The sequence below is a fragment of the Brassica napus genome, chromosome C9 (assembly GCF_020379485.1).
Source record: "Brassica napus cultivar Da-Ae chromosome C9, Da-Ae, whole genome shotgun sequence".
Taxonomy (NCBI): Eukaryota; Viridiplantae; Streptophyta; class Magnoliopsida; order Brassicales; family Brassicaceae; genus Brassica; species Brassica napus.
Window position 1 is genome coordinate 56,317,607 of NC_063452.1, and position 26,178 is coordinate 56,343,784.

Sequence of the window (26,178 nt, forward strand, 5' to 3'; positions counted from 1 at the left end):
CTTTGATAGAAGCTCAAAAAGAGAGAAATAGATACTTAAATCTATTGATAGAATCAAGTTCTATAGCCGTGATAGAATCGGGATTTGCTAAGAAGATTTGCTCGAGATATGATGGCAGACGCGAATACCCATCTTCTGCTGATCCTCTCACCAATGTTTGTGCATATAAAAGTGCTCTGTATGAAGTGGTGTAATCAAGCGTCATGCCAAACATGTTCTTCATTGCATTAGTGATATGCTGCTGATTCAACCCATCAATGATTCCAACACGATCAATGAAAAGCCTACCAACATACTTCGGATTACAGTGTCTCCGCTGAACGAGTTGGTCTCCCACTGAGCATGTATATTTTTCCACATACTTTGTTACCCAAAACATGTTTTTCCCATGCTTCACACTCGCTCTGATCTTCCATTGACAACCACTAACCGGACATGTTGTCACAAGGAGAGTTTTCATTGACTTGTATATTCTGAAGGAGAACCTAAACCTCACTGATGTCAACCGCAGCTCTGAAAGCAGTGCATCCTTGCTAACAAAACTCTGGTTGACATAGATAATGTTACCATTCGATCTTCCTCCTTCAATCTTTTTGAAATCTTCAAAACACATATCATCATATTCCTCATCCTCATCTTCAACCTTCCCATAAACACTGTAATCCTCACCATTCTCGTCCACTTCAGCAACAATAGAGATATCAGCATCCTCCTCCCCATCATCCTCCTCCCCATCGTCCTCCTCCCATCATGATTTTCATCTTCAACCAAATCATCATCATCATCTTCAAAACATTCATCAGCTTCATCAGCTTCATCATCTTCTTCCCTGAACTCTGAAACCTTTTCCACCTTGCTACGGCTTGATACACAAAGCCGTACTCCATGCGTTTTGGTTATCTCGAGCAAGTTTCGAACTTGTCTATCACTTGTAACATGAATAGGATGGGTGTCTGGAGCCAGCATCATTTCTGCTGGTAATGAGTAGGTTATCTCCACAGATTATGTGCTCATGTCCAGGTTATAATCTTCTTGAGTCATTGCAAGAAGTTCAGCATGTGTCGAACCTTCCCCCAAAAAAATGATTCTCGCTCCTTTGACATTATCAACCACAAAATCCCAACGGCAATCTTTCAACAACCATTCTCTATACACTGCATGTAACTGATGCATCATCTACAAAAATTCAAAATAAAACACATTAGTAAACATAGAGAAAATGAAAGTTTACTAAACATTGACGCAGACGACATATCAATAAGTCGTCTGGAAGACTTACCAGTAAGTCATCCAAACATGTCATTTTTGCAATTGAATTTTAAATTGGACGACTTACTTGTAAGTTGTCTTGCTTTGTTTGTTAAAAAAAAACTATAGACGACTTACCAGTTTTGTTGATAAAACGGGTTAGTTTTTTTGGCCGAATTGTGTCAGATATTTGATTTTTCCTGGACGACTTACCAGTAAGTCGTCTCTGGGTAAACAAAAATTTCAATATTTTATTAAAGCTAGATGACTTATTTGTATGTCTTCTCAAGTTAGTTTGCAATTCGAAAAAGAAACTTAAATATTTAACTTTACCCAGACGACTTACTTGAAAGTCGTCCAGGTAGACGACTTACGAGAAAGTCGTCCGAGATAAGCAAGGTTTGACCAGAATCTAGGAAATAAATCTGGACGACTTTGTTTATCCTGGACGACTTTCAAGTAAGTCGGACGACTTTCAAGTAAGTCGTCTTACTTGACGACTTCCGCGTAAGTCGTCTGGGAAAAGTTAATATTTAAGTTTTATTTTCCAATTGCAAAAGTAACCTGAGATGACTTACATATAAGTCGTCTAGCTTTAATAAAATATTGAAATTTTTGTTTTTCCGGAGACGACTTACTGATAAGTCGTCCAGGAAAAGTCAAATATCTGACACAATTCGGTCAAATGCAAAACGACAAAGATAGTTTTACCAGTAAGTCGTCTAGGGTATTCTCTAGACTTTTTTTTAACAAACAAAGATAACGACTTACAAGTCGTCCGTTTTACCAGAAGACTTACCCGTAAGTCTTCTACAGCCAGACTACTTACGGGTAAGTCTTCTACGCGAACAGATCTGTAAAAAAATTCAAATTTTATACTTTAAACTAGTGAGATGACTTCCTTAGCACACAGAGTCTTCTCCAACCACCCATAACTTCAAACGAAAGTAACTCACCAAGAATAGTATGTTTGAATGGCTCTATCAACCATAAAAAAAATTTGAATCAAAAGCTTGAGTTTTTTGGATGAATATGGAGGCAAAGTGAAAGAGAAGTTGTTTTTAGTTCATAACAAGTGAGAAAGAGAGAGAGTGTAAATCGATTTGAGGTGCATTAAGAGCTTCAAATTGGTTGTTCATGGTGGTTGGTGTATTAATTGTAATTGCAATCTTGTAAATACTTGAAGATGATGAGGTTGAGAGAGTAAAAATGTCATTTTCGAAAAAAAAAGAAAAAAAAACTAATAGCATTTTCGTGAATAATATGAACTTGTGGGGTGAATAGAATAAAAGAAAAATCCAAGAAAAATATAAGTTAATTTTAGGTTTTACTTTAATTTTCGAGTCAATCTTGCAAAAAAACCCAGATTCTAATCACGATTGATAAACTATATGTATAATTTTCTCATTAGATTTCACATCAACGATGGGCAAACCAGTTAGTAGATTATAACATCCATGATGTAATTTTGGTAAAAAAAACATGACTTAGTTTTGGTAAAAAATATGAGGTAGAATATAATCAAGAACACAAGTAAAAGAATTTTATAAACTGGGTTGCATATCATTTGCTTTGGTGATTATTGTGAATCAAGAACACAAGTAAAATAATCTTTAGAAATTCAAAATTGCGGAAAACGCAGTTTTGATTGTGAGTTGGTTCAATAAACGGTGAGATCATTCCTAGCTATTGCTTGGTATATCATCAAATATATGCAAGCCCAGTTTATATAAATTCGTCTGCCTCTTGGAACACGTGTTAACAAATCGACCGTACTTATATACAAAATTATTATATTTAATTGAGAACACTGAACACTACAGTAGTGTAACTTAATATGTAAGTTAAAACAAAAAATAAGTTTATTGAGAAACCAGAAAATTTCTCCTATAAATTCATTACAAAGAACTCCCACAAGTCACCACAGAATCTCCTTTTTTTCTTAATACCATAATCCAAAGAAACACGAGAAAGAAAAAAAAGTCTTTGAAGTAAATATGGATCAAGAAGGATCACCACAAAGTAGGCAAGGTCGTTCTCCCTCCGCCACATCGAACTCTACGGAACCGGTCCGGACACGTTGGTCACCTAAACCGGAGCAAATCTTGATACTCGAATCCATCTTCAACAGTGGTATTGTTAACCCACCAAAAGATGAAACGGTAAGGATAAGAAAGATGCTAGAAAAATTTGGTGCAGTGGGAGACGCAAACGTCTTCTACTGGTTTCAAAACCGGCGGTCACGATCTCGCCGGAGACAGCGGCAACTTCAAGCCGCCAATGCTGCAGCCATCGCCACCAGAGGAGTCGAAGACCCCCAGCACATGACTACCATGAGCATGCATCATCCTTATAGCAACAACGAGATTGATTTGGGATTTGGAAGTTGTAGCAACTCGTCAGCTAATTACCTTTTTAACGAGTCTTCATCTCAAGTCTCTTCATTTCTACTCGGCCTCTCTTCTTCCTCAACAAATGGTGGATGTGAAAGCAACAATAGCATGGCTGATCTCTTCACAATGTATGGCCATGAATCTGATCATCATCATTTTCATCATCCCCAGCACAGCTCAAATGATGCATCAATTCCAAGCCCATCTGATCAGAACTCCAACATCCACTACCAACAAGGTGAATCATTCATTTGCATGGCTCTTTTTTGTTGTTCTTATCTTTTTGAATTTTGTTAAAAATGGATAAAAGGGTTAATGACGGTGTTCATAAACGGAGTTCCTACGGAAGTAACGAATGGAGCAATAGACATGAAAGCAATGTTCGGGGAAGATTTGGTGTTACTTCATTCCTCTGGTCTTCCTCTTCCTACTGATGAGTTTGGCTTCTTGATTTCTTTACAACATGGCCAATCTTATTTCCTGGTAACTAAATTTAGTTTATTCTTATCTATATATGATTTATACATAAACTATTAACAAAAGTATTAATAAATATATTGATTAATGATTTTCAGACCTTTTTGTGTTCGTCTGTGTGAATCCTTTTTCTGTTAGTTACGAGATAATCTGTTTTTTCCTATAAACTACTAAGACACAATGTGTAGAAGATGCGCTGAAACCTAATTTTGGTCAAGTCCTAAATGTCTGCTAAATTAATCTCAAGGACCCATTTCACTCTGTAACTAGCTGGAGCATAAAAGTTTCTGCAGAAAATATAGTTAAATATATCTCAATTTGATGATTGTCGGTTAACTGAATATCATATTTTTGTAGAAATTAATATCTGTAACTGAAGTTCTTTTATATATTTAACTAAGGTGAAATCGATGTCAGCTCATGTACACACATATAAGTATATATACAATTGTAGGTTAACACAGAAAATAATATAAATATATTATAAAATTGTAAAAGTACATGGTTTCAAAACAAGTGTGTATTTATTTTTCATAGATAAAGAATATAGCTGTTGTTCAAAAAAAAATATATAGCTAAAGAACATGAACCAATAAATGTGACTTGTGAGTATTTTGGTAGAATATTAAGTATTTTAGTGAGTTCATCGGCAAAAGAGACCTCGGGAAATTATATTCTCTCTTGGTCAAATAAATAGACGATGTGAACACTTTCTAGAAATATAAAATGTTTTAATCATTCCTTGTTAGGGTTTTTCGATATTTGTCATCAATTAATTTAACTAACACGATTAAAATTATAGATATTTTATTTAACAAAAATTAATTTTAAATATTTGTTTATTTGATTTCGTTTTATCATCGACAGGTACCAAGACAGACATGAACTGGCTAGCTTGTGTTGCAACTTGCAAGTTGCAACATATACGGTCGATTATTTTGTTTTTACTTGTATTGATTTTGCGTCCACCGTGTATAAATGTAGATTAATATATATGTTGGACTCGTCAGATATTTTGTTTTCTTGTCGATTCTTGCTCGGCCGAACGCAAACCTTGACTAACAAAACAAGCAAAAAATCTTAATTGGAGATCTACTTTGTAAAATGTCCAAGTTAAACTAAAGATTAATTAGCTTTTAACTAACGTCAATCTATAAAATGAATCTTAGTATATACAAGCTGGTATTAACTTATTTAACCATTGGGTGAAGGGTGTTTAGGAATTTCGAACTTGGATATATCCTTCTCGATCAATGCTTATTTTCTTATACTCATCAGGAGGATGAATTTAAAACGTTTCCTAAGCGTATACAAAATAAAATCTCTTTGGTTTGGTAAGATATGTCAAAATTAATATATCCAAGTGAACATTTAAATAAACCTCTACGAATAAGAGTGTCAAGGTATTATAAGAAAAATAGAAAAAAGAGTGTCAAGGTATATATGAATAACACTTAGTAATACCAAATACACTAGTTAAGCGTCATTGACCGCTAGCTAGTTTTTCTATTTGGGAGAAATTTTTTATTAAGGCCACTTCAGTGTGGGCTTTATTAGGCCCTTTGTTTTACGACTGTATATTGGTCTCTTTTGAATTCTTAGGTCCCAACTAAAGTATATGGCTCCTATAAGGAGTTGAACGGACACTATGGGCCCGACCCGACCCAAGCCGAGTAATTGAGATTTATAAAACACTCATCTCTTCTTATTGGTTCAATTCTTATTTTGGAACTAAATTTTTGAGATTTTAAGAGCATCAGCAACAAGAGAAGCTCTTCCTCGTGGTCTCTCATACTATAATAACGACATCAGTTGATAAAACAAATAAACTTTAAGGGTGTAACTGGTGACAAAGAATATATGGAATGATAGGAATCATTATTTATGGAATTTTGTGGAATGGAATCAGCATTCCATTTGTTCATGAACATTTTTGATTTGGAATGATTTTTCAAATGATAGTTAAAATTTTATTTGGAATAATATGGAATGTTTTGGAATTGAATGGAATAAACTTTCCATTTTTATTTTGTAAATGGTGAACAATTTTTGGAATGCATAGGAATTAAGCATTCCGGAAGTTTTTATTCCAAAAACATCCATTCCAGTTGGAGCCTATTTAAAGATAACTCAACCAGTCACTGCACGACAACACACCAAAACGTCTCTTGCAGCTTTTGCAACGTTTCTAGATAAAGAGACGATTCACTTCTCTCACTTCTTGTTTCTCTTCTCTTTCTTCTTTTTTCTATTTATATCTTTTTTAAATGCTGAGAAATTTGGATGAGTGACTCACCATTGTATGTGCTCTACGAACACTCTCATCTCTTCTTATCGGTTCAATTCTTATTATAAGACTAAGTTTTAATTATATAACTAAATTATATTAAATGATAAATATTTTTGTCTAGGAACTCTAGAAAGTTTCTTATGGACATGGAATAACTCTCCATATAATTAATTAATCAAGAAGCTCCAACTCCAAGAAAATCAAAGAAGTAAAAGCCACTCTGCATCTCCACTTTCCTTTCTTCACTGACTGTGATTGTGTGGTGATTTTGATGGTCCATCTTTTTACTATATCTGCCATTTACTTCTGCTCTCTGCACACACTGACCATCTTTACCTGCAAAGATTATCAATATAATTATTTTAGCCCCACGTGAAATTTTGTTGTATTGAAATAGTACCGTGACATTGTACTACAACTCTTTATATAAATAATACCTGTATGTACTATTACGATGTAAAACACTGTTTCTTTCTCTCTCGTCATTCAAATTTGTAATTATTGCCATATATATGAAAAGGGATGACATTATCAGAAGTGGTTACTCCTCGTCGGTTATATAACATGTATGCCAAAATCATCGTTTAATGTGCTTTGAACATTTTAAAAACATCTTAACAAGGCTTGATTCTAACATAATTCTAGCTAAAATAAGTACGTAGGTGGTTTCAACGAGTAATGTATTATGTATATGCCGATCTTGATCAACGGTAAACTCCAGTAAATTTTAAATATGATCTCGACCAAGCACTGACCTAAATCACTATAATTAACTAGATTCACGAAAACGCTTTTCAAGGAAAACCAGGGAAGAAAGGGAAAAACATTCCAAGTTTCTATACTAATCATATCTTAAGAATGTCACGAATATCATTTCTTTCTAAAAAGAGACAAAGTACTAGCTACATAATAAAAATAATAAAACAAGCAAACAAATGCATAAATTCTTACCTGGGACAAGGGTACTATCGTAATTCAAGAAGCGAGCCTGGTGAGTTGAAGAGGGTGGAGTGAGAGATAGCTCCGTCGTACAAGTAGAGACAGCCGAAGCATCTTCATCATCGCCGTCATCATCTTCTCCGTTGACGACAGCACCATTCGCGACCGTACCGAATAACTCACCGTGATTATAGCTGGACGAGGAAGAGACTATTTCAGCGTTTCCTGACGGTGCCTGAGGAGTCTGCATTTGACGTTGTCGTTGACTCTCTCTAGTCCGTCGAGACATGATGACGTGCCAATGGTTCTTGACGGCGTTATCTGTCCGACCCGGGAAGAGACGTGAGATCAAAGCCCACTTGTTGCCATAGGCTTGGTGAACAGCTAAAAGCCTAGACTCTTCTTCCTCGGTGAATGCTCTCTTGTTAATTCTTGGATCAAGTTGGTTAAACCATCTCAATCTACAACTCTTGCCTAAAATCAAAGACGCAACATTAATTTCCATTTAAAAATATTAATTAGTTACTGTCAAATATGTCACTGATGTGTATGATTGAATACATATCTTTTCCACTATATATATATAAAAATGTATACGTTTTACTTAGTAGGCATTAATTTTAGAGAAAATCTCCTCTTTTTGGTCAAATGGAGAAAATACTTATTTGTGAAAAAAAGAAAATTTAATTTTTAAAAATTTAATTATTTTCTCTTAGTTAAAAGGATAAAAACATAAACGAAATTTTAATAAAAAAGATAAATAAAAGTACCTGATCTACCAAGAAGGTGGTGAGCAATCACGTTCCAGTTTTGGGGGCCAAACTGGGCAACAAGCTCCTTGAGTTTAGCATCTTCTGTTGGTCTCCAGTGTCCTCTTGAGCATAGTTTGGAATTTATTCCATTTTTACCTCTTCTTTTCAAACCATTTCCACCTCTCTCTTTCTCATGTTCATCTCCTGACTCCAAGACTGAGACTGATTTGTTGTGAAGATGTTTTCTTGCGAGAGAGAAGTTGGGGTGCGAGTGTGGTGGAGATCTGAAGTTGTTTCTTACTTCGAATCTTCCAGAGTCATTGATGGTATAATTACCTGTAAGATTGTTCTTAAGGAGATTTGGATTCATTTTGTTCTTTCTTTCTGAGGCTAGAGATTAGAGGAAGAAGCCAGGAATAAGAGAGGGGAGAGCACTTGAATGGCTTTCCACTGTTTATATGGTGGAAGAGGAAAATGAGATTCTCTAATTTTTTATGGATTTATGTATGAATTTGACTGACATGTATTCACAAGCTACTATATATATAGGATTAGTTTCACACCATATATTCACATATATAAATAATATTATAAAAATCTGATGATGAGTTGTTATTCAATTTACTTGAAATTTTTATTGTTAGCTGGTTTATTTACATATCAAAAAGTTCTATGGATTTTTTTTCTATCACATATCAGTGTCAAATATATTTTTAACTATAATCTTTTTATTTACAGATGTTGATAATTTCATTCCAATCGTTTTATATAGTTACGTATGCTTTATCATTTGAACTAATACTTTTAGTCGTTAATGGTCTTGAAAAATCGGTTGTAGAAAAAAAGAATCGGTTGTAGAAAGGATCAAAGTATATATGATAATTTCTTTTTTTTTTAAGAGTATGATAATTTCTCATCACTATTTTATATGAGCTGCTCGTAATTTTTTTTCTTCTTCTTTACATGTATTAGAAGATTTATGCTAACGTTCTTCTTCAGGTTGCAATTTCTACTTGGAGAAAATTTCGAATAATGTGATACTTTTGGTTTGAGTTCACTCTATCTCTCTCCACACGTGCAAAAGTAAGGGTTTGGAAAGTCGGTGGGTACGTGTGGTGATGCTGCATGCAAAACGAGACCCGCTCGTGCGTTTGGAGGGTTCGATGCCTGTAGCCCCCACAGACTCAACAGTCTTGGAAACTCCAAAAAACAGTTTTGAAACGCTCGTATGGCACTACTATACACACATTGATATATTGCACGTGTGCACGTACTAACGTGTGGGTGGGAGTTAATTATGGGATAAAAACAACAGAATCAACTTTTGTCTGTTTCGGACACAAAGCAAGAAAAGATCTTAAAGGGAGATTATAAAGTAATTGCTTTTCTCAGTTTAACGTATGCGAATGTGTGTGTGTATAGACATATATTTACGAGCATATAAGGCCATCTTCATCGCAAGTCTCATGCGCGTCTCTAAGGGGGAGGCCCATGATTTCAGTAAAAACGGTATACAAAGTGTGCACAATAAAAAACGTGTGCTGTGTGTTTTTTGCACTGTTTGCGGACCCACCGACACGTGGCGATCCGCAATTGGTGCGTTTTTTTTTAAGAGACTTTAAGTGTCTCTAGCGATGCAGATGCCCTAGGTGTTTACTATAAAGTAATCGTGAGTAGCTTTTTTTTAATCAACTTCGTGAGTAGCTCAACAACTAGTTTTAAGTACTTCGAGAATCTATTGAACAAAGGGCGCGAAGCCGTTTTAGATGAATACATTTTCCTTATATATTCAGTGCACTCAAACACACTTCTCTACTTATCCAGTGAGCTCAAACTATGTTGTGCGACAATAATTACTGGAAAACCTAAAAGCAATACCAACTCTGTTTAAGACTGTTATTGTTAAGTTACAAAAAAAAAAGACTGTTATTGTTCAATGATATGGACTATGTTGTTCTTCTTAAATATTGAAGTTTAATTGAAGTAAAACATGTGTGCACAAAAAAAAATGATGTAAAACATGATATCCTTATGTATTAGATCAATTGAATGGTCACACATTAGAATGCAAAAGTTTTTTCGTCTTTTACAAAATGGAGGGGTTAACAAAATGTAACTGAAGTCGAACTTGGAATTAATTTCAACAGAAAACGCACACAACAATAAATATAATACAACGAAAAGAAACGTTAGAAACCAAAGAAAAGTACCCAAAAGATTATTTAATAGTGTCTTGTTTTATGTGAGTTTTGTTTATGGGAACGGTTTCATTATAATTTTGAAATCTTCTGCTGACGACAAAGAAAAAAAGTCGTGTACCGGCGTGGAATGACGATATGATGAACACGAGCGGATCGTTTTGCTACCTAACACATGTCCCGTCATCTCGTATTTCCGTTTCCGGGTTTTAAAGAAAATATGCTCGAACCGTTATGGACCATTTCCTCTTATTTTTTATTTGTTGTCTTGCATAATAATTCTTTTTTTTTGGAAAAAAATCTTGCATAATAATTCTTTAATGACATTTTACAAACTGGAACTTTCGACCATGGGATAACTTTTTCCAACGACCATGAAATGTATGGAACTGTAATTCTTGTTTTATCTCTTTTTACTTGTTGAAATGTAAAATTTATCTATCAACAGTTTACAAAAAGGGGCGTAATCGATTCTTGTTTAATCTTGAATATTTATAGATAATATGAAAATTTTGTTTAGTATGGGGTTTTGTTTTATCAGATGTTATCAACTTTCTTTTAGGGGTTAGACTTAGAAGTATAGCTTATTTTTCTGGACGTGGAATATGATTGATTGGTTCTCTAGTTAGTTTGTGGATCCGTCAGAATCTCGGACTAAGTTTGTTATTTGATAAAGTGGTCGATATATTTGTTTGCAATCAATCAGTGTTCTCTTTGCATACTAAGTTTAAACTTTATATATGTGATCCTGCACATCAACAAAAAAGTTCAAAATGGTTAGTGGTTTTGATGGTTTGGATCAAATTTGAGATTTTTAAGGCTATAAGCATTTCTTAAGAAATTTATTAATTTTTCTATAATTTTGAAGGCATAAGCCCTCTAAAATTTTTGGGAACCAAAACAAATATTTCATACGGTTATTCTCAGATTCAGCTTTGTTCATCGTCGATATTATTGTCGGTCAGAATATATATGATCATATTGTTTTTCTACCATTCTCACTTGTGCAATTTTGTCAAGGGACTTATATTTTTTTGTCCTTTTTTGGATAAGATTTTTAACAACTATGGAATCACAAAACAAAAGGTGGAGAGAGGAGGAAAAATCGATACTCCAAATACTAAGATAATAAAATTTCGGTAATCATGAGATAAGCCACACACTACTTTCATTCATTTAAAGAAAGTTTCTTGATTAGTTTAAAAGTGGACACTTTAACTAATTTGAGGAATTCAGGGCTTTATCACATGCATGATGTAATGACATAAAGTCTCTTTATATGTATAGAATTTAATTATACATCATGTCAAAGTTGTTAGCGGGTTCATTGCATTTGTATGATGTATATAACGAACATATCACATCAGTTGTACACTGTAATTTATTATGATTTAATACATTTTGGGGGAATTATTGTGGTTTTATACCTTACGGACTAGATTGGAAGTTGTCATTATCAAGGCAGTTAATTGTCCACGCACCCACTAATATGTTAGTCCATATGGATCCAAATAACAAGTTTAGTTAATCCAATGAAAATAGTTTGATGTAAGCAAAACTGCAAAAGTATTAATCAAAATAAGCATTAGTCAAAAGTTGACGGCAGTGATCGGCAACTAACCACACCCAATTCTTAACTCGCAATAATTTCCAAGTCGAAAATAACGCTACTATTATTATCTCCGTTTTACTACCTTTGAATCATTGATGCTTTATATCTTTTATTCTTTTACCTTAACTTATATTTTAAATCTAACTAGATTTTGATCGCGCAACCGCCACTACAAGAAAACAGCGATATTCTGACGGACATTCCGACGGAAAATGAAATCCTCAGAATATACCGAGGAATTTCCGAGGAAATTCCGAGGAAAAACAAAATTGGATTTCCTCGGAATATACCGACGGAATTCCGAGGAAACTACAGTCCGTCGGAATATTCCGAGGAAATTCCGACGGACAACTGTGTTCCTCGGAAAAAACCGATGAATTCCGAGGAAATATTATAGCCGTTGGAGAACCGTTGGAGGATTTTACAAAATTCCGAGGAAATTCCGACGAACTAGTTTTGTCCGTCGGAATTCCGTCGGAATTTCCTCGGTATGTCCGCAGGATTTAAACTATAAATACAAGCACTCCTCTTCCTCTTCATTCACTTCATATCTTCATCCTCCCTCTTACTCTATTTACACACGAATTTGATTCATAAAAAATATGTCTTCTTCAAATTATTTTCGTTCTTGGATCGATCGACCTCATTTGGATCCGAACACGAGATTGCTTACGGAAGAATACCAACGAGGTATAACTGAATTCATGGGGTTAGTTCACCGACAACCGGAAGCAAAAACAGGTATGTTAAGATGTCCTTGCTCTAATTGTAAAAATAGAAAGGTTATTAAAGAGTGGGATGTTTGGACTCATCTATATTTGAGTGGGTTTACACGAAGTTACAAAATTTGGTATCATCATGGGGAAACTGATTATGAACATGGTAGTACTAGTGAACCTCAGCCAGCGGTTAGATTAGAAGAACCAATTAGAACGGATGTAGATTATGGTGTAGGTACTGAGCAGATGGTAAATGATCATTTTAGAGGGGAAGATTTACCCAATGCAGAAGCTAGGAGATTTTATGATATGTTGGATGCTGGAAAGCAACCATTGTACGAAGGTTGCAGAGATGGTCATTCAGCTTTATCATCTGCTACAAGATTGATGGGCATTAAAACAGATTATAATTTGGCTGAAGACTGTGTGGATGCGATTGCTGATTTTGTAAAAGGTATTCTACCCGAGGATAATGTAGCTCCTGGTTCATACTACGAGGTTCAGAAACTCGTAGCTGGTCTTGGTTTATCGTATCAGGTAATAGATGTATGCAGCGACAACTGCATGATTTATTGGAGGGCGGATGAACAGCGGGTTACATGCAAATTTTGTGGAAAGCCTCGTTATAAAGATACGAGTGGAAGAGTTCCAGTGCCATATAAAAGGATGTGGTATTTACCTTTGACGGAAAGGTTGCAGAGGTTGTATCTGTCTGAACGCACAGCGCAACCAATGAGATGGCATGCGGAGCACTCAACAGATGGTGAGATCAGACATCCTTCAGATGCAAAAGCGTGGAAGCATTTCCAATCAAAGTATCCCGACTTTGCGTATGAGAGAAGAAATGTCTACCTTGGATTATGTACTGATGGTTTCAGTCCGTTTGGCAAGAGTGGAAGACAGTATTCTCTATGGCCCGTCATTCTTACACCATACAACCTCCCCCCAAACTTGTGCTTGCGACGAGAGTTTTTGTTTCTCTCGATTCTCGTTCCCGGACCAGAGCATCCTAAGAGATCACTTGATGTGTTTCTTCAGCCACTAATATATGAGTTGCAACAACTATGGGCTCAAGGTGCTGAAACATACGATGTTTCGTGTAAAGAAAACTTTCAAATGCGGGCAGTACTAATGTGGACAATAAGTGATTTTCCAGCATATGGTATGTTGTCTGGATGGACAACGCATGGAAGGCTATCATGTCCATATTGTCAAGATAACACTGATGCTTTCCAACTAAAGCACGGAAGGAAAACGTGTTGGTTTGACTGTCACAGGAGATTCCTACCACCTGATCATCCATATCGTAGGAGTAGGAATTTGTTTACGAAGAACAAGAGGGTGTTTGACAGTCCACCTCCGGAAATTTGTGGGAAAGATTTGAAGATACAACTAAGAGATTTTGGTGCAGAAAGGACGCCAGAAGTCGGTGGACATGAGCGTTTTCCGGTAGATGCTGTTGGAGAACTACATAACTGGCACAAAAAAAGTATTTTCTGGGATCTGCCATACTGGGAGGATCATCTGCTAAGGCATAATTTAGATGTCATGCATATTGAGAAGAACTTTTTTGACAATCTCATGAACACGATCCTTAATGTTCAAGGTAAAACAAAGGATAATTTGAAGTCAAGACTGGATTTAGTCGATATATGTGCTCGTTCAGAACTTCATGTTGATGAGAATGGTAGGGCTCCTTTTCCCATATACCGACTTGATGCAGCGGGAAAGATGCGTTCTTTGATTGGATTTCAAACGATGTGGAATTTCCAGACGGTTACGCATCAAATTTGCGTAACTGTATCGACAGAAAGGAAGGAAAGTTTACTGGCTTGAAAAGCCACGATTGCCATGTAATGATGCAGCGCCTCCTTCCGTTCGCCTTCAAGGAACTATTACCACGAAATGTTCATGAAGCAATTGCAGGGATAAGTGGTTTCTTCCGCGATTTATGCACGAGATCAGTGACTCTTGAAGGTATTGAAAATTTGAAGACTAACATAGCCGTGATTCAGTGCAACCTTGAGAAGATATTTCCTCCCTCATTTTTTGATGTTATGGAGCATCTTGTTATTCACCTGGCAAGAGAATTGGAACTTGGTGGTCCTGTGCAGTATAGATGGATGTATCTGTATGAGCGGTATATGTTCCATTTGAAGAAGATGGTGAAAAATTTAAGTAGGGTGGAAGGTTCTATAGTCGCACAGATGATCAATGAAGAAACTTCAAACTTTGCCGAGTACTACTTTCCAGCAGAAGTTCAGACCAAAAACAGAAGACCTGCTCGGCATGATGATAGAGGCGAACGGGCAACATATCATGTTACGGTTCCAGACATTTTCACAGACGTTGGACGACTTAGCGGAAAACCAAAGGACCGTCGACTTACTGAGCAGGAGCGCAGTCATTTGCAAACATATTTGCTCACCAACTGCGAAGACGTTCTTCAATATGAGAGGTAAATAAATGAGCTTACAAATTTTTATTTTAACAAGTTGAAATTTAAATCTTAATTAATTACATTATTGTCATCATATACAGGATTTTCATGGCAGAAAAGCGGTTCGAGTATAGATACGCCACAGAGGACGAACTAGAAGAAATGAAGCAGAGAGAATTTACTGGATGGATGTTTACTTATGTGAGTGCTTTAAACAAATTAAAATATATTTTATCACATATTTATACTAATTCACATTTATTGATATAATATATATATATGTGCTATTAATAGGTGTCTGCTGGTTTGGCCAGAGGTGAAACATTTGACGATTGGATACGTGAGATGGTCGTTGGACCAAACTTTGTTGTGAAGTCATATCCGAGATTTTGTACTCGAGGATATGCATTCACAACTCAGAAGAGGAGACGTTCGAGTACGACTTATGATGCTGGCGTTTGTTCTGCATCAGGAGATGATGTATACTACGGACACATACATGAGATTTTGGAAATCAAGTATTTGGGCATGGTTGGATTGCGCTGTACTGTTTTCTATTGTGATTGGCACGACAACACCCCAGATCGAGGTGTGAGAACAGATGCATTTGGTGTTACATCAGTAAATTCGAGGCGAAAGCTGCAATATTATGATCCTTTCATTCTTGCTTCCCAGGCCGATCAGGTAATTAAATGTTAATTATTCAGAATGATTCATCATCATGTGTATTAATTTATAATTTTTCTAAATGTTACAGGTTTGTTATATCAAGTACCCCCGGGTAAGGAACAGAGATGATCCATGGGTTACTGTTACAAGACTCAACCCGAGAGGCCGAGTTCAGGGAAGTTCTGAGCTGGAAGACCCACTACAACCAAGCACATCCGGCAACTGTAGTGCAGCAGAAGATTTAGCTGGAGTTGGCCTTGTAGTCGATTTAACCGACTTTGGAGAGGAAGCCGTCGTTCACGTAGAGGATGAACCAGTGATTGGAGAGTTTCACCAAGATCCAGATTCAGATTCATCTGGTGATGATGACTCGGAAACAGACTACCATTGAACTTTTTTTTTTTTTTTAAGAAATACCGAGGAAATTCCGAGGAACACTTGATATAACCTCTTTCCTCGGATAATAGTTATTTGGTTTATCTAGCAAGGCAAAGCTGAATACGAATTAAAAGCTACACAAAACACAACCAAATAAAACAAAGAAACCATGTAAAAGAAATACGAACTCATAATTAAGAAACCTAAAAAAAAACTCAGTTCAAAATTAACAGAAAATAAGACCATAAAACGTTAGAATAGAAAAGAAAATAAAATAGCCGGTGATAGCTCCTACTCCTCGTCTCCTGCTCCAGATGTTCCTGCATCGTTGGGTCTCTTGGACCTCTTTCTTACCCTGTGTGTACCACTCGAACCCGAACCAGAGCTGGATGGAGAGTTGTCCCGATGAACTACATCATCCTTTTGGCAACGACACGGCCTGATACGTGAAATGGCAGCCCAGATCTTGTGTAGCATGTCGTTGTTTGTCTTTATGCTCTGATCTCTCCAATGTTGTTGCTGGCGCGAAGTGGCGTTCGGTGGAAGCTCTTGCAGCTTGTACTGGCTGGAGTCTGATGGGAGTAGCTGATGGGGTTGTGAATCATCTGGAATGGCTTGTGCAGCCTCATCTTGTCCTTCTTCATCAACCACGCCCTTGCCTTTGGTCTGATATTTTGGCGTGAAGAAGGATGGCTTGTCTACTAGTGCGGTAGCAGGGGGTAGGAACTCAACTGCAGCCTCTGAAAGTAGAGCAGTCAGGCCGATCTGAGGCAGGTGGCAGTAGAGTGTTTTCTTCGCTCGGTCCTGGAATACGTAGACGTAAGGACCATCCCGATGGATCCTCGAGTGGGGACCAGCTATGAACTCCTTACTTACTAGAGAAATGACATCCAGGTAGTTCCAAGCAATGTTGTTCGATCTGTCCAGTGCTACCTGCTGGTTCTCGCAGTCTACACCCACATGTCTAAGGATCCGAGTAATCACTGCACCAAATCCACATGCATTGCTCTTGGATTTGGTTACTTTCCCCTTGTATCCTGCTAAGTTTGCGGCCAGCACCGCTCCCATGTTGAAGGCAGTAGCAGGTGGGAATGTAGAGTTTCCAAATGCCGGTAGCAAATGCCTCACACCTTGGTACAGGAGGCACAACTCCCATTGCGTGACTGATGCGGCTGTGGTTGTCCCGTATAGCAATGAGCCAATGAGGCGTGTCGCATATCTCAGTACTGGGCTCCGGATAAGTGACTCCTTTGCCTGAGAAGATCTATAAACCCCTGTGCCAATCGTTTCCCAGAAGTTCAACAGCTCTGAAGTCCAATAAAGACCATATGTCCTCTCCCCCGCACTCAATCCAAATAGTCCGCAGAGGTCTGTGAAAGATACCTCATAGTATACTTTCTGCACTACGAATGCCAGAAAACCTTCCTGATGGCTATCATCGGGACGGGTGACGTATGCGGATGCTATGAACTGGCGTACCAACTCCGGATAAGTGGGTTCCTTGAGGTTGCATAGTTGGCCTAGACCCATGTTCTGGAACAGTCCTTCAATGTCTGCTTTGATTCCCAATATTGTCATCGTCTCAGGACATGCTAGTTGTGTAGCCGGAACGGCTACCTTCTTCATGTTGTTGTAGTGGGTGGTATCAGACTTATCCCACTTCTTTGGCCTTTGCTTCTCCAGCTGTGACGAACCCTCTTCTTGTGTGTTTTTCTTTGCTGATGTTTTCGTGTGCTTCATTCTCTACAAAATAGAATCATTGCTCTCAACATGGTTATAATCAATTAAGAACTCAAAGCAACATGAAAATGAAAAGCAAAATCGAGTTGTGATAAAAAAAACGAAATTGAAAAAAATTCTCTATCTCTAAATCATCTCAAATCATGTTCCAAACTTGTTGATCACAGACAATTGTGTTCTATTCCATGTTTAAACATCTGTTTCATGCATATTTGATCAAGGAATCAACACGGAAATAAGAAATTCACAAAACCCAAAAATTGCTCAAGAACACGATTTCATAATGTGGAGATTCGCGGAGTATACCTGTCTTAGGGTGAAGACGAGTGTAGGAATCAGGTAGAGCTCGAAAAATCAAGTGGAATAGAGCCCAAAATTGTTCAAATCGGATGATTATAGAGAGAGAAAGGGGGGGCGAATTATAGGGGAAATCGGAGGGGATGAGAGTTCTAAGGTTTAGATCCAAAAAAGGTCGGGTTCTGCCTTATAATTCTGTTTTCCGAACACGCATCGATCGATGCGTTTTTGTTCTATAACGCATCGATCGATCACATTCTTACGGCCCGGGCCATCTTGGTAATCGATCGATGCGTTTTTGTTCTATAACGCATCGATCGATGCGTTTTTAAAAAAACATACAAGATTTTCCGAGGAAATTCCGAGGAACAATTCAGATTGTCGATCGATCGATGGGATACTCTCATCGATCGATCACAATCTTACGGCCCGGTCCATCCTACTAATCGATCGATGCGTTTTTGTTCTATAACGCATCGATCGATGCGTTTTTAAAAAAACATACAAGATTTTCCGAGGAAATTCCGAGGAACAATTCAGATTGTCGATAGATCGATGGGATACTCTCATCGATCGATCACAATCTTACGGCCCGGTCCATCCTACTAATCGATCGATGCGTTTTTGTTTTATAACGCATCGATCGATGCATTTTTAAAAAAACATACAAGATTTTCCGAGGAAATTCCGAGGAACAATTCAGATTGTCGATAGATCGATGGGATACTCTCATCGATCGATCACAATCTTACGGCCCGGTCCATCCTACTAATCGATCGATGCGTTTTTGTTTTATAACGCATCGATCGATGCATTTTTAAAAAAACATACAAGATTTTCCGAGGAAATTCCGAGGAACAATTCAGATTGTCGATAGATCGATGGGATACTCTCATCGATCGATCACAATCTTACGGCCCGGGCCATCTTAGTAATCGATCGATTTGTTTTTGTTCAAAAACGCATCGATCGATGCGTTTTTTTTAAAAAAATTACGTTTTGAAACCCCAAACACTAGTTCGTCGGAATTTCCTCGGAATATTCCGAGGAAATTTCGAGGAAGAAGAGGGTTTCCTCGGAGTTCCCTCGGAATAATCCGAGGAAATTCCGAGGAAATAGGGTTTTTAAACCGAAAACAACGTTTTGCCGTTTGAATAACACCTATATAACCCTTATTAAGTGTCTTACGTTCATTATGAAGTCAAAAATTTGTTCCTTACCGTATAATTAACACTTTTCCGATTGTATGAACGAAATCTCGCAACATAAGAGAAACACTTATACCTTTTAATGAACGGTAAAGGGAATACTTTCAATTAGTTTTGAAATTTGTTATTTCATGGTTTATGCTCATGTATACAAAGAATCCTCAATGGTATGCATTACAATTGTATAAGAAATGAAATACGGCAAAAAAAATTGATGTTTTGAAACCCCAAACACTAGTTCCTCGGTATTTCCTCGGAATATTCCGAGGAAATTCCGACGGATATTTTACTATCCGTCGGAATTTCCTCGGAATATTTTCATTTTACCGGGCAAATATTTCGCGAAAATTGAAATTAGAATTCCGACGGAATTCCGACGGATAATGTCCGTCGGACCCTAGGTTTTATAACCACGAGCCCCTTCTTCTTCCCCATTTCTCTCTTCTTCCTCTGCGCCTCTTCTCCCTCCTCTCCGGCGATTTCCCCCTGAAATCCGACGATATCTCCGGCGATCTCCCTCTTCTCTTACACAAATCATGTAAGGACCCTATCCCACTCTCTTAGGTTCTATTTGTTAGGTTTTTGTGTAGTTTTGATAGATTTTTGTTAGGGTGATTGGTTAGGATTGTGATTTGGTTGTATAATAGGTTTAGAATTGTGATTTGGTTGAATAATTTGTTTTGTTGAATTGATTTAGAATTTTTTATAATTTTTTTATTTTTTGTATTTATAAAATCGATTTTTGTATATAAAATCGATTTTTGTATTTTACAAAACGATTTTTCTATATAAATTCGATTTTTTGGATTTTACAAAAAAAAATTCTATATAAATTTGATTTTTTGGATTTTACAAAACATTTTAAATATCTATAAAACTTTTTTGTGATTAAATACTATTATTTTGGATTAAAAAATATTTTTCATATATATATATATTATTAAAACTATTTTTTGTAATTATTAAACAATTTTTATTTATTAAAACTATTTTTTGTTTATTAGAACTATTTTTATATATTTATTAAAAAAATTAATATATATAAATCTTTTTCTGTGATTAAATTATTTGGAATTTTTTTTTAATAAAAAAAATTAATTTATATATTTCTGTATTTATTAAATATATTTTTTTAATTTACAGGTCTCATGATGATCAGACCCGGCCTCGACAGCGTCGTGGTCGTGGTGGTACGGGGAGCCAGTCTCGGGATTCCAGCCATTTTCAGGATTCCCCTTCGCCCCACAGCTCCAACCATACATCTCCCTCTGCTGCACCCGCTCATGCTCCTCTCGCTCCCGCTGCTGCATCCGCTCCTGTTCCTCCGGGTCCTCCGGGAGTGATGAGGGTTGCGGAGTTGGTTCAACAGCCCGGTCGTGACCATCTTCCGTATCTCACTCCGTATCCACATGGACGGGGTCAAACATGGTAATTAAACATTTTTTTTCTTTAAATTTGGATTCATTATTAACCGTTTGTTCTTTTAATAAGGTTCAACCGATCCGGGAACGGGATCAGCGCATGGATCAACCGTATGATGTACTCGGCCCTCGACAGTGGACATCCGACTTTCACTCACTTCCCAACCGACAAGCAGGTTCTGTGGTTTCGTCAGTTTGCGGTAAGTATTCTAATTTTTTACTTATATTTTTAATCTTTAATATAAATTTTCTACTAATTGTGTTTTTTTTCAGCAAGAGTTCAACTGGAATTCCGATGAGACGCTCTTTATCTATCACCACTTCGTCCATAAAGTAATGGACAACTATGGGAAGCAGATCCACGAGTGGAAGAAGAAGTGGGAAATCAATAAGGTTCGATTTAATTTATTAAACAATTTTTTAATTTATTAAACTATTTTTTAATTTATTAAACTTTTTCTTTTTTTTTAATTAAAAGGTCCCAAAGTCGATGAACGACACGGTCTGGAAGGAGTTGTGTGCGCATTGGGATAAGGAGGAGACGAAAGAAACTTCTTCCACCAACTCCACCAACCGCAGGAGCGACCGTAAAGGGAAGGGCATCTACAAGCATAACTTGGGTGCTCAATCTATTGCCACTCTCGGAGATCGCATGGTAAGTTCAACCGCTTTTTCTTCAATTATTTGAGTTTCAGAATTTAAATTTATTGTGCATTTCTTCTAATTTCTAATGTTTCTTTAATTTTATGTTTTTTTTCAAGGCGGAAGAAAATGATGGCGAGCCGGTCGATGATCTCGCCCTAATGAGGAGGGCGTATACCAACAAGAAGACCGGCCAGATTGATGACGGTCTTGTGAGGGACGTGGTCGACCTGGTCCAAACTCAGGTGGTAGACGAAGTGTCTCAGCTTCAAACCGAGGATGACGCTTCGACGGCTTCGACCAACTTGTCCCGGTTTCGAATCAACGAAATCGTTGAATCCGTAAGTTCTTTTTTTTTAAAGTTCAATTCATTTATTTCTTGGTTTAAATTTCTAAATTTGGCTTTTTTCTATTCAGTCGGTTCCAAAGAAGAAGGGACGTTTGTTCGGTTTGGGTCGTCGCACCCGGTCGGTTCCTCCTTCTTCTGCACCACCGCCCTTTGTTGATCCAGAAGTACTTACGGCTCAGTTGAAGGACAAAGATGATCGAATATCTTTGTTGGAGACCCAGATGGCGGCTCAACAGGCGGGCTATGAGGCACAGAGGAGGCTGAACCAGCAAATGATGGAGATGATGCAGAGGATGTACCCGAACGAGGTGTTCCCGGACGTGCCAGACCCGTAGTTTTTTTTTCCCCAATCTCGGAATGTTTTATTTTTATTTGTGAAACTTTGAATATTAATTAATATGATTTCAATTTTACTTTTAATTTCATATTTTCGAATTTAAATTTCAGAAATTTTATTTTTTCAAAAAAAATTCATATTTTTTACATTCCGAGGAAATTAATTATATTTTTCACTAGATCGATCGATGCGTTTTTGAACAAAAACGCATCGATCGATCCGTTTTTTTTAAAAATATAGCGACGGACATTTTCCTCGGAATTTTCCGAGGGACAACTCCCTCGGAAAATTCCGAGGAACGGATCCCTCGGAATATACCGAGGGAACATTCCGAGGAAAAAGTCCGTCGGTATACTCCTATCGATCGATGTATATATGTCCAGACACGCATCGATCGATGAACTTCCGAGGAATTATCCCGACGAAGTTCTACCTCGGTATATTCCGAGGACTTTTCCGACAAACAAGGGATCCTCGGAATTTCCTCGGAAATTGATTTCCTCGGAATTCCGTCGGAAAATTCCGAGGTATTTCAGAGGAAAAAAAAAATTCCGAGGAATTATTTCCGACGATTTTTTCCCTCAGAATCCTTCATGTTTTCTTGTAGTGCGCACGGGTGTTTGTTTTCATTTTTCTATACATAAATTCTTGTTTTAGAACATAAGGGGTACATATTTTTAACGTAAATCATATACTTAAATGTTTATTTAACTATTTAAAATATAATAATTTTATAATTTATATTTTATAATTAATCAATTGTTTAAAACCGTATGTATTTGTCACTTCAAATTATATATTTATCTTATTGTATTTGCATTTAGTTATTAAACAAATGAATATATTCATGAGAAAACATATTTAAAGATTATTTTGTATTTAATTTATGCTAAATTCTGATCCGTCTTTCAAAGCTGGATTTCTTTTACTAATATTTTTTATGCTTATTCATTTTAGATAATATATTATTGTATATACAAAAGTCTCAGATATGTTAATTTTTAGACATGTATTATATAGTTTGCTAATTTTAAGCCGTTCTATCATCATATTATATTTTTAAAATAAATAGTTTATATTTATGAAAATTAAAATTTATAAATTTATCAATTGAATATACTTTTATCATATTTATTTAAGTATAATAATTGTATTTTAACATGATCATGACTATAAAGTAGATAAAATAGGATATAATTTATTTATTTTTTCATTTTATAAACGATAACTTAAAATACATTAAGTTATTGTTAAAATATTTTTACACAGATTTATTAGAATTTTTAAAATATAATATATAAATATATATTATATTTAAAATGAAAAAATATTATGATTAAATTAGTTACAAAGATTTTATATTATTAGCTTTAAAGAAATACATGTTAATGTTTCTACATGTATTATATAATTTGCTAATGTTAGCTCATCTTACCAATGTATTAGATTTTATTTTTGAACATAAATATTTTATACTTACGAAAATAAAATATATAAAATATATAAATTTATAAATTTTATTCAATTTTATTATATTTAGCTCAATATAATAATTTCTTTTAATATGATTGATTATAATTATATAATAGATAAAATATTATAGAATTTTTTATTTTTCATTTTATGAACGAAAACTGAATATATTAATGTATAATAATATTTAAAACTAATTTCGAAATTAGTTAAAATATTTAAATATAATTTCAAAAATGAAGATCTTGTAAAAATCTTTTAAAACAGATTTGTTAGAATTTTAAAATAAATATATTTATATTTAAAATGAAAAGATATCGAAAGATACTATGATTAAAATATTTTAAAATTTTTATGTATTATTAGTCTTAATAAAATACATTTAATAAGATTTTTATGTGATTGTCCAAATTAAAAAATCACACATAAAAGAAGTCATGACTTCTATTTTAATATATAAGATGTATTTTTATTGCTATTATTAATTTTAAGTTTTTTATGGTACACGTTTTCTAACTAACAAATTATTTGAAACGATTTTAGATTATGTACATTTTATTTTCAACAGCAATTATGTAGTTTCTATCATCAACGAAAAACCGGCTAAAACGTTTTTATATCATATAGATAGAGTTGAAATGAAATATAACCAATCTAAGTTTAAAATAAACTATGTATCAAAAATTCTTAACCACGTAAATTCTAAACATATAGTAAATTAAAATCATAACTATTAAAATCATAATTAATTCAGTATGTAGTGTTTTATTATGAACATATATATATAAAATACTAGGGCCGGCCCGGGTTACGCCCGGATTTTTTGTTTAAATTTTAATTTTGATTATATTTTGTATGTTTATTTAATATATATAAATAATATAAATAGATATATTATTATAATTATTTTTTAAAAGTTTCACTGTTATTGTCTTACGAATTTCAAATTTCAGTATCCAAATTCTTTTATTTTTGTTATTGGAAAATATATAGGTGGTAAGCAAAATGAACAAAAATTAATTAAATTTTGAGTTACGGTGTTTAATTGGTTGGACTATAAATATGTTAGTCGTTTACTTAAAATATAAACTATTTTAAAATATATTAAAAAAGTTTATGTGTAAATTCGAAGACAAACTTTATTTTATTTTAATATATTTTTGAAATGATCATTTATATAATTCTGATTGATACTTTAAAATGTTTATAATATGTTTTGCATAGGTGTTTCAAAAAAAATGTTTTGCATATTTATTAGTGTTTTATGTTTACTAAATCCTAAGCTATGTGACTAATTTTCTTTCTATATAAAATAATATTCGAGAATTATGAATTTTCTTATGATACAAATGAATCTAAAGAAGATCACATACAATAGTAACTATATTTCAATTCATTACGACTCTAAAAAGTTACTAAGATGAATCACCACATTTTATTCCAAATATTTGTTCAAGTTCGATAACAGCTAGATTTTCACAAATTATATTAAAAATGCTGCAAAAGTTAACCATTACAAATGATATCTTCTCCAGAATATTAGTCTTCAAGTATACCGTACGTTATATGTTGTATTGCTTCTATACATCATCAAATTATCATTCGAGGAGTTGAGGACATACTTTCCATAATGTTCCCTCTCAGACCAAACTCCAGAAGGAAATATTCTTCGCCTAGAAAGCCAAAACATAATTTCGGCATATACGTTGTTGCATGGTTGCCACTTGCCAGAGATGGTAAACTCAATCAGCACTAATATGGAGAGAGGAGGATGAAAAGGAAGAGCAGCTGATGGCAGGAGAAGAAGAGCGAGAGAAAATGCGAGAGATTAGGAAGCTGAGGCATTAAAAGTTAGAAGAAACCTCTGATCTGGGTCAGAGGTACCGCTTGATAGATAGTTCTTCTTCATCAATCTTGAATGCACATCTCCGAAATTGTCTTTTGTTGCTGTCGTTGCCTTTTTCCACATTCCCCATATAAACCTTGAGACACAAGAAACAGACACAAAAGAAGCTTTGAGTGAGAGAACATCAAATCATGTATTCAAAAAGATGATAGAAAGCTTCTTACATTCCATCATAGAGGGTCACATGAGAGATGGTAGCAAAAAAAGAAGCAAAGCTAAGTCCATAGAGCAAAGCAAACATCAAACTCAAATAGAGCTTGCTGTAACCGTTGTAAGCATCTAGATTGATATCAAAGTCCTTCTCGGTATGTCCAGCATGATCAAAGGTTTACGAAGTATAGAACGGAAACTTCTGTGCATCATAAGTATTACTCCAGTAAAAGATAGGTACAACAATGTATAAGAAGATGAAGAATCCTGAAAAGTAGTTGTCTATGGCAAAAGACGGAACAGTAAGAAACAATCTAATGGAGTCAAGTAGCCCTTCTTACCATCACTGCAAAGAACAATCGCAAGTTTCATCCCTCTATTTACAAATACTTGGAAAGAAACAATCTAATTTTTACAAACAAAACATACTTAAACACAGTCGTTCATTCCCTTTTTCCTACAAACAAAAAAATAAATAATCTGAATGATAAAAAGTGAAGTGTGAGAGGGATAAAACCTTTAAACATGGGGAAATACCTG

General features: G+C 35.3%; 2 protein-coding genes and 1 long non-coding RNA gene across 3 annotated transcripts; 1 reads left to right on the forward strand and 2 right to left on the reverse strand.

Moving 5' to 3' along the window:
- Window positions 1-3,130: 3,130 nt before the first annotated feature.
- LOC106426169 (WUSCHEL-related homeobox 12) lies at window positions 3,131-5,139 on the forward strand. The gene is made up of 3 exons (XM_013866882.3): window positions 3,131-3,879; window positions 3,952-4,124; window positions 4,986-5,139. Exons 1-3 carry the CDS (start codon window positions 3,246-3,248, stop codon window positions 5,001-5,003), a joined length of 825 nt encoding a protein of 274 aa, XP_013722336.1. The 5' UTR covers window positions 3,131-3,245; the 3' UTR covers window positions 5,004-5,139.
- Window positions 5,140-6,393: 1,254 nt separating this feature from the next.
- LOC106426167 (transcription factor MYB56-like) lies at window positions 6,394-8,765 on the reverse strand. Its single transcript, XM_013866880.3, has 3 exons — window positions 8,118-8,765; window positions 7,360-7,821; window positions 6,394-6,744 (listed from the first exon to the last, which is right to left on the reverse strand). Exons 1-3 carry the CDS (start codon window positions 8,467-8,469, stop codon window positions 6,584-6,586), a joined length of 975 nt encoding a protein of 324 aa, XP_013722334.2. The 5' UTR covers window positions 8,470-8,765; the 3' UTR covers window positions 6,394-6,583.
- A 16,233-nt stretch (window positions 8,766-24,998) lies between these two features.
- On the reverse strand, window positions 24,999-25,894 carry LOC106379274. The gene is made up of 2 exons (XR_001275944.3): window positions 25,653-25,894; window positions 24,999-25,564 (listed from the first exon to the last, which is right to left on the reverse strand). It is a non-coding gene; the product is annotated as an uncharacterized LOC106379274 (long non-coding RNA).
- Window positions 25,895-26,178: the final 284 nt, after the last annotated feature.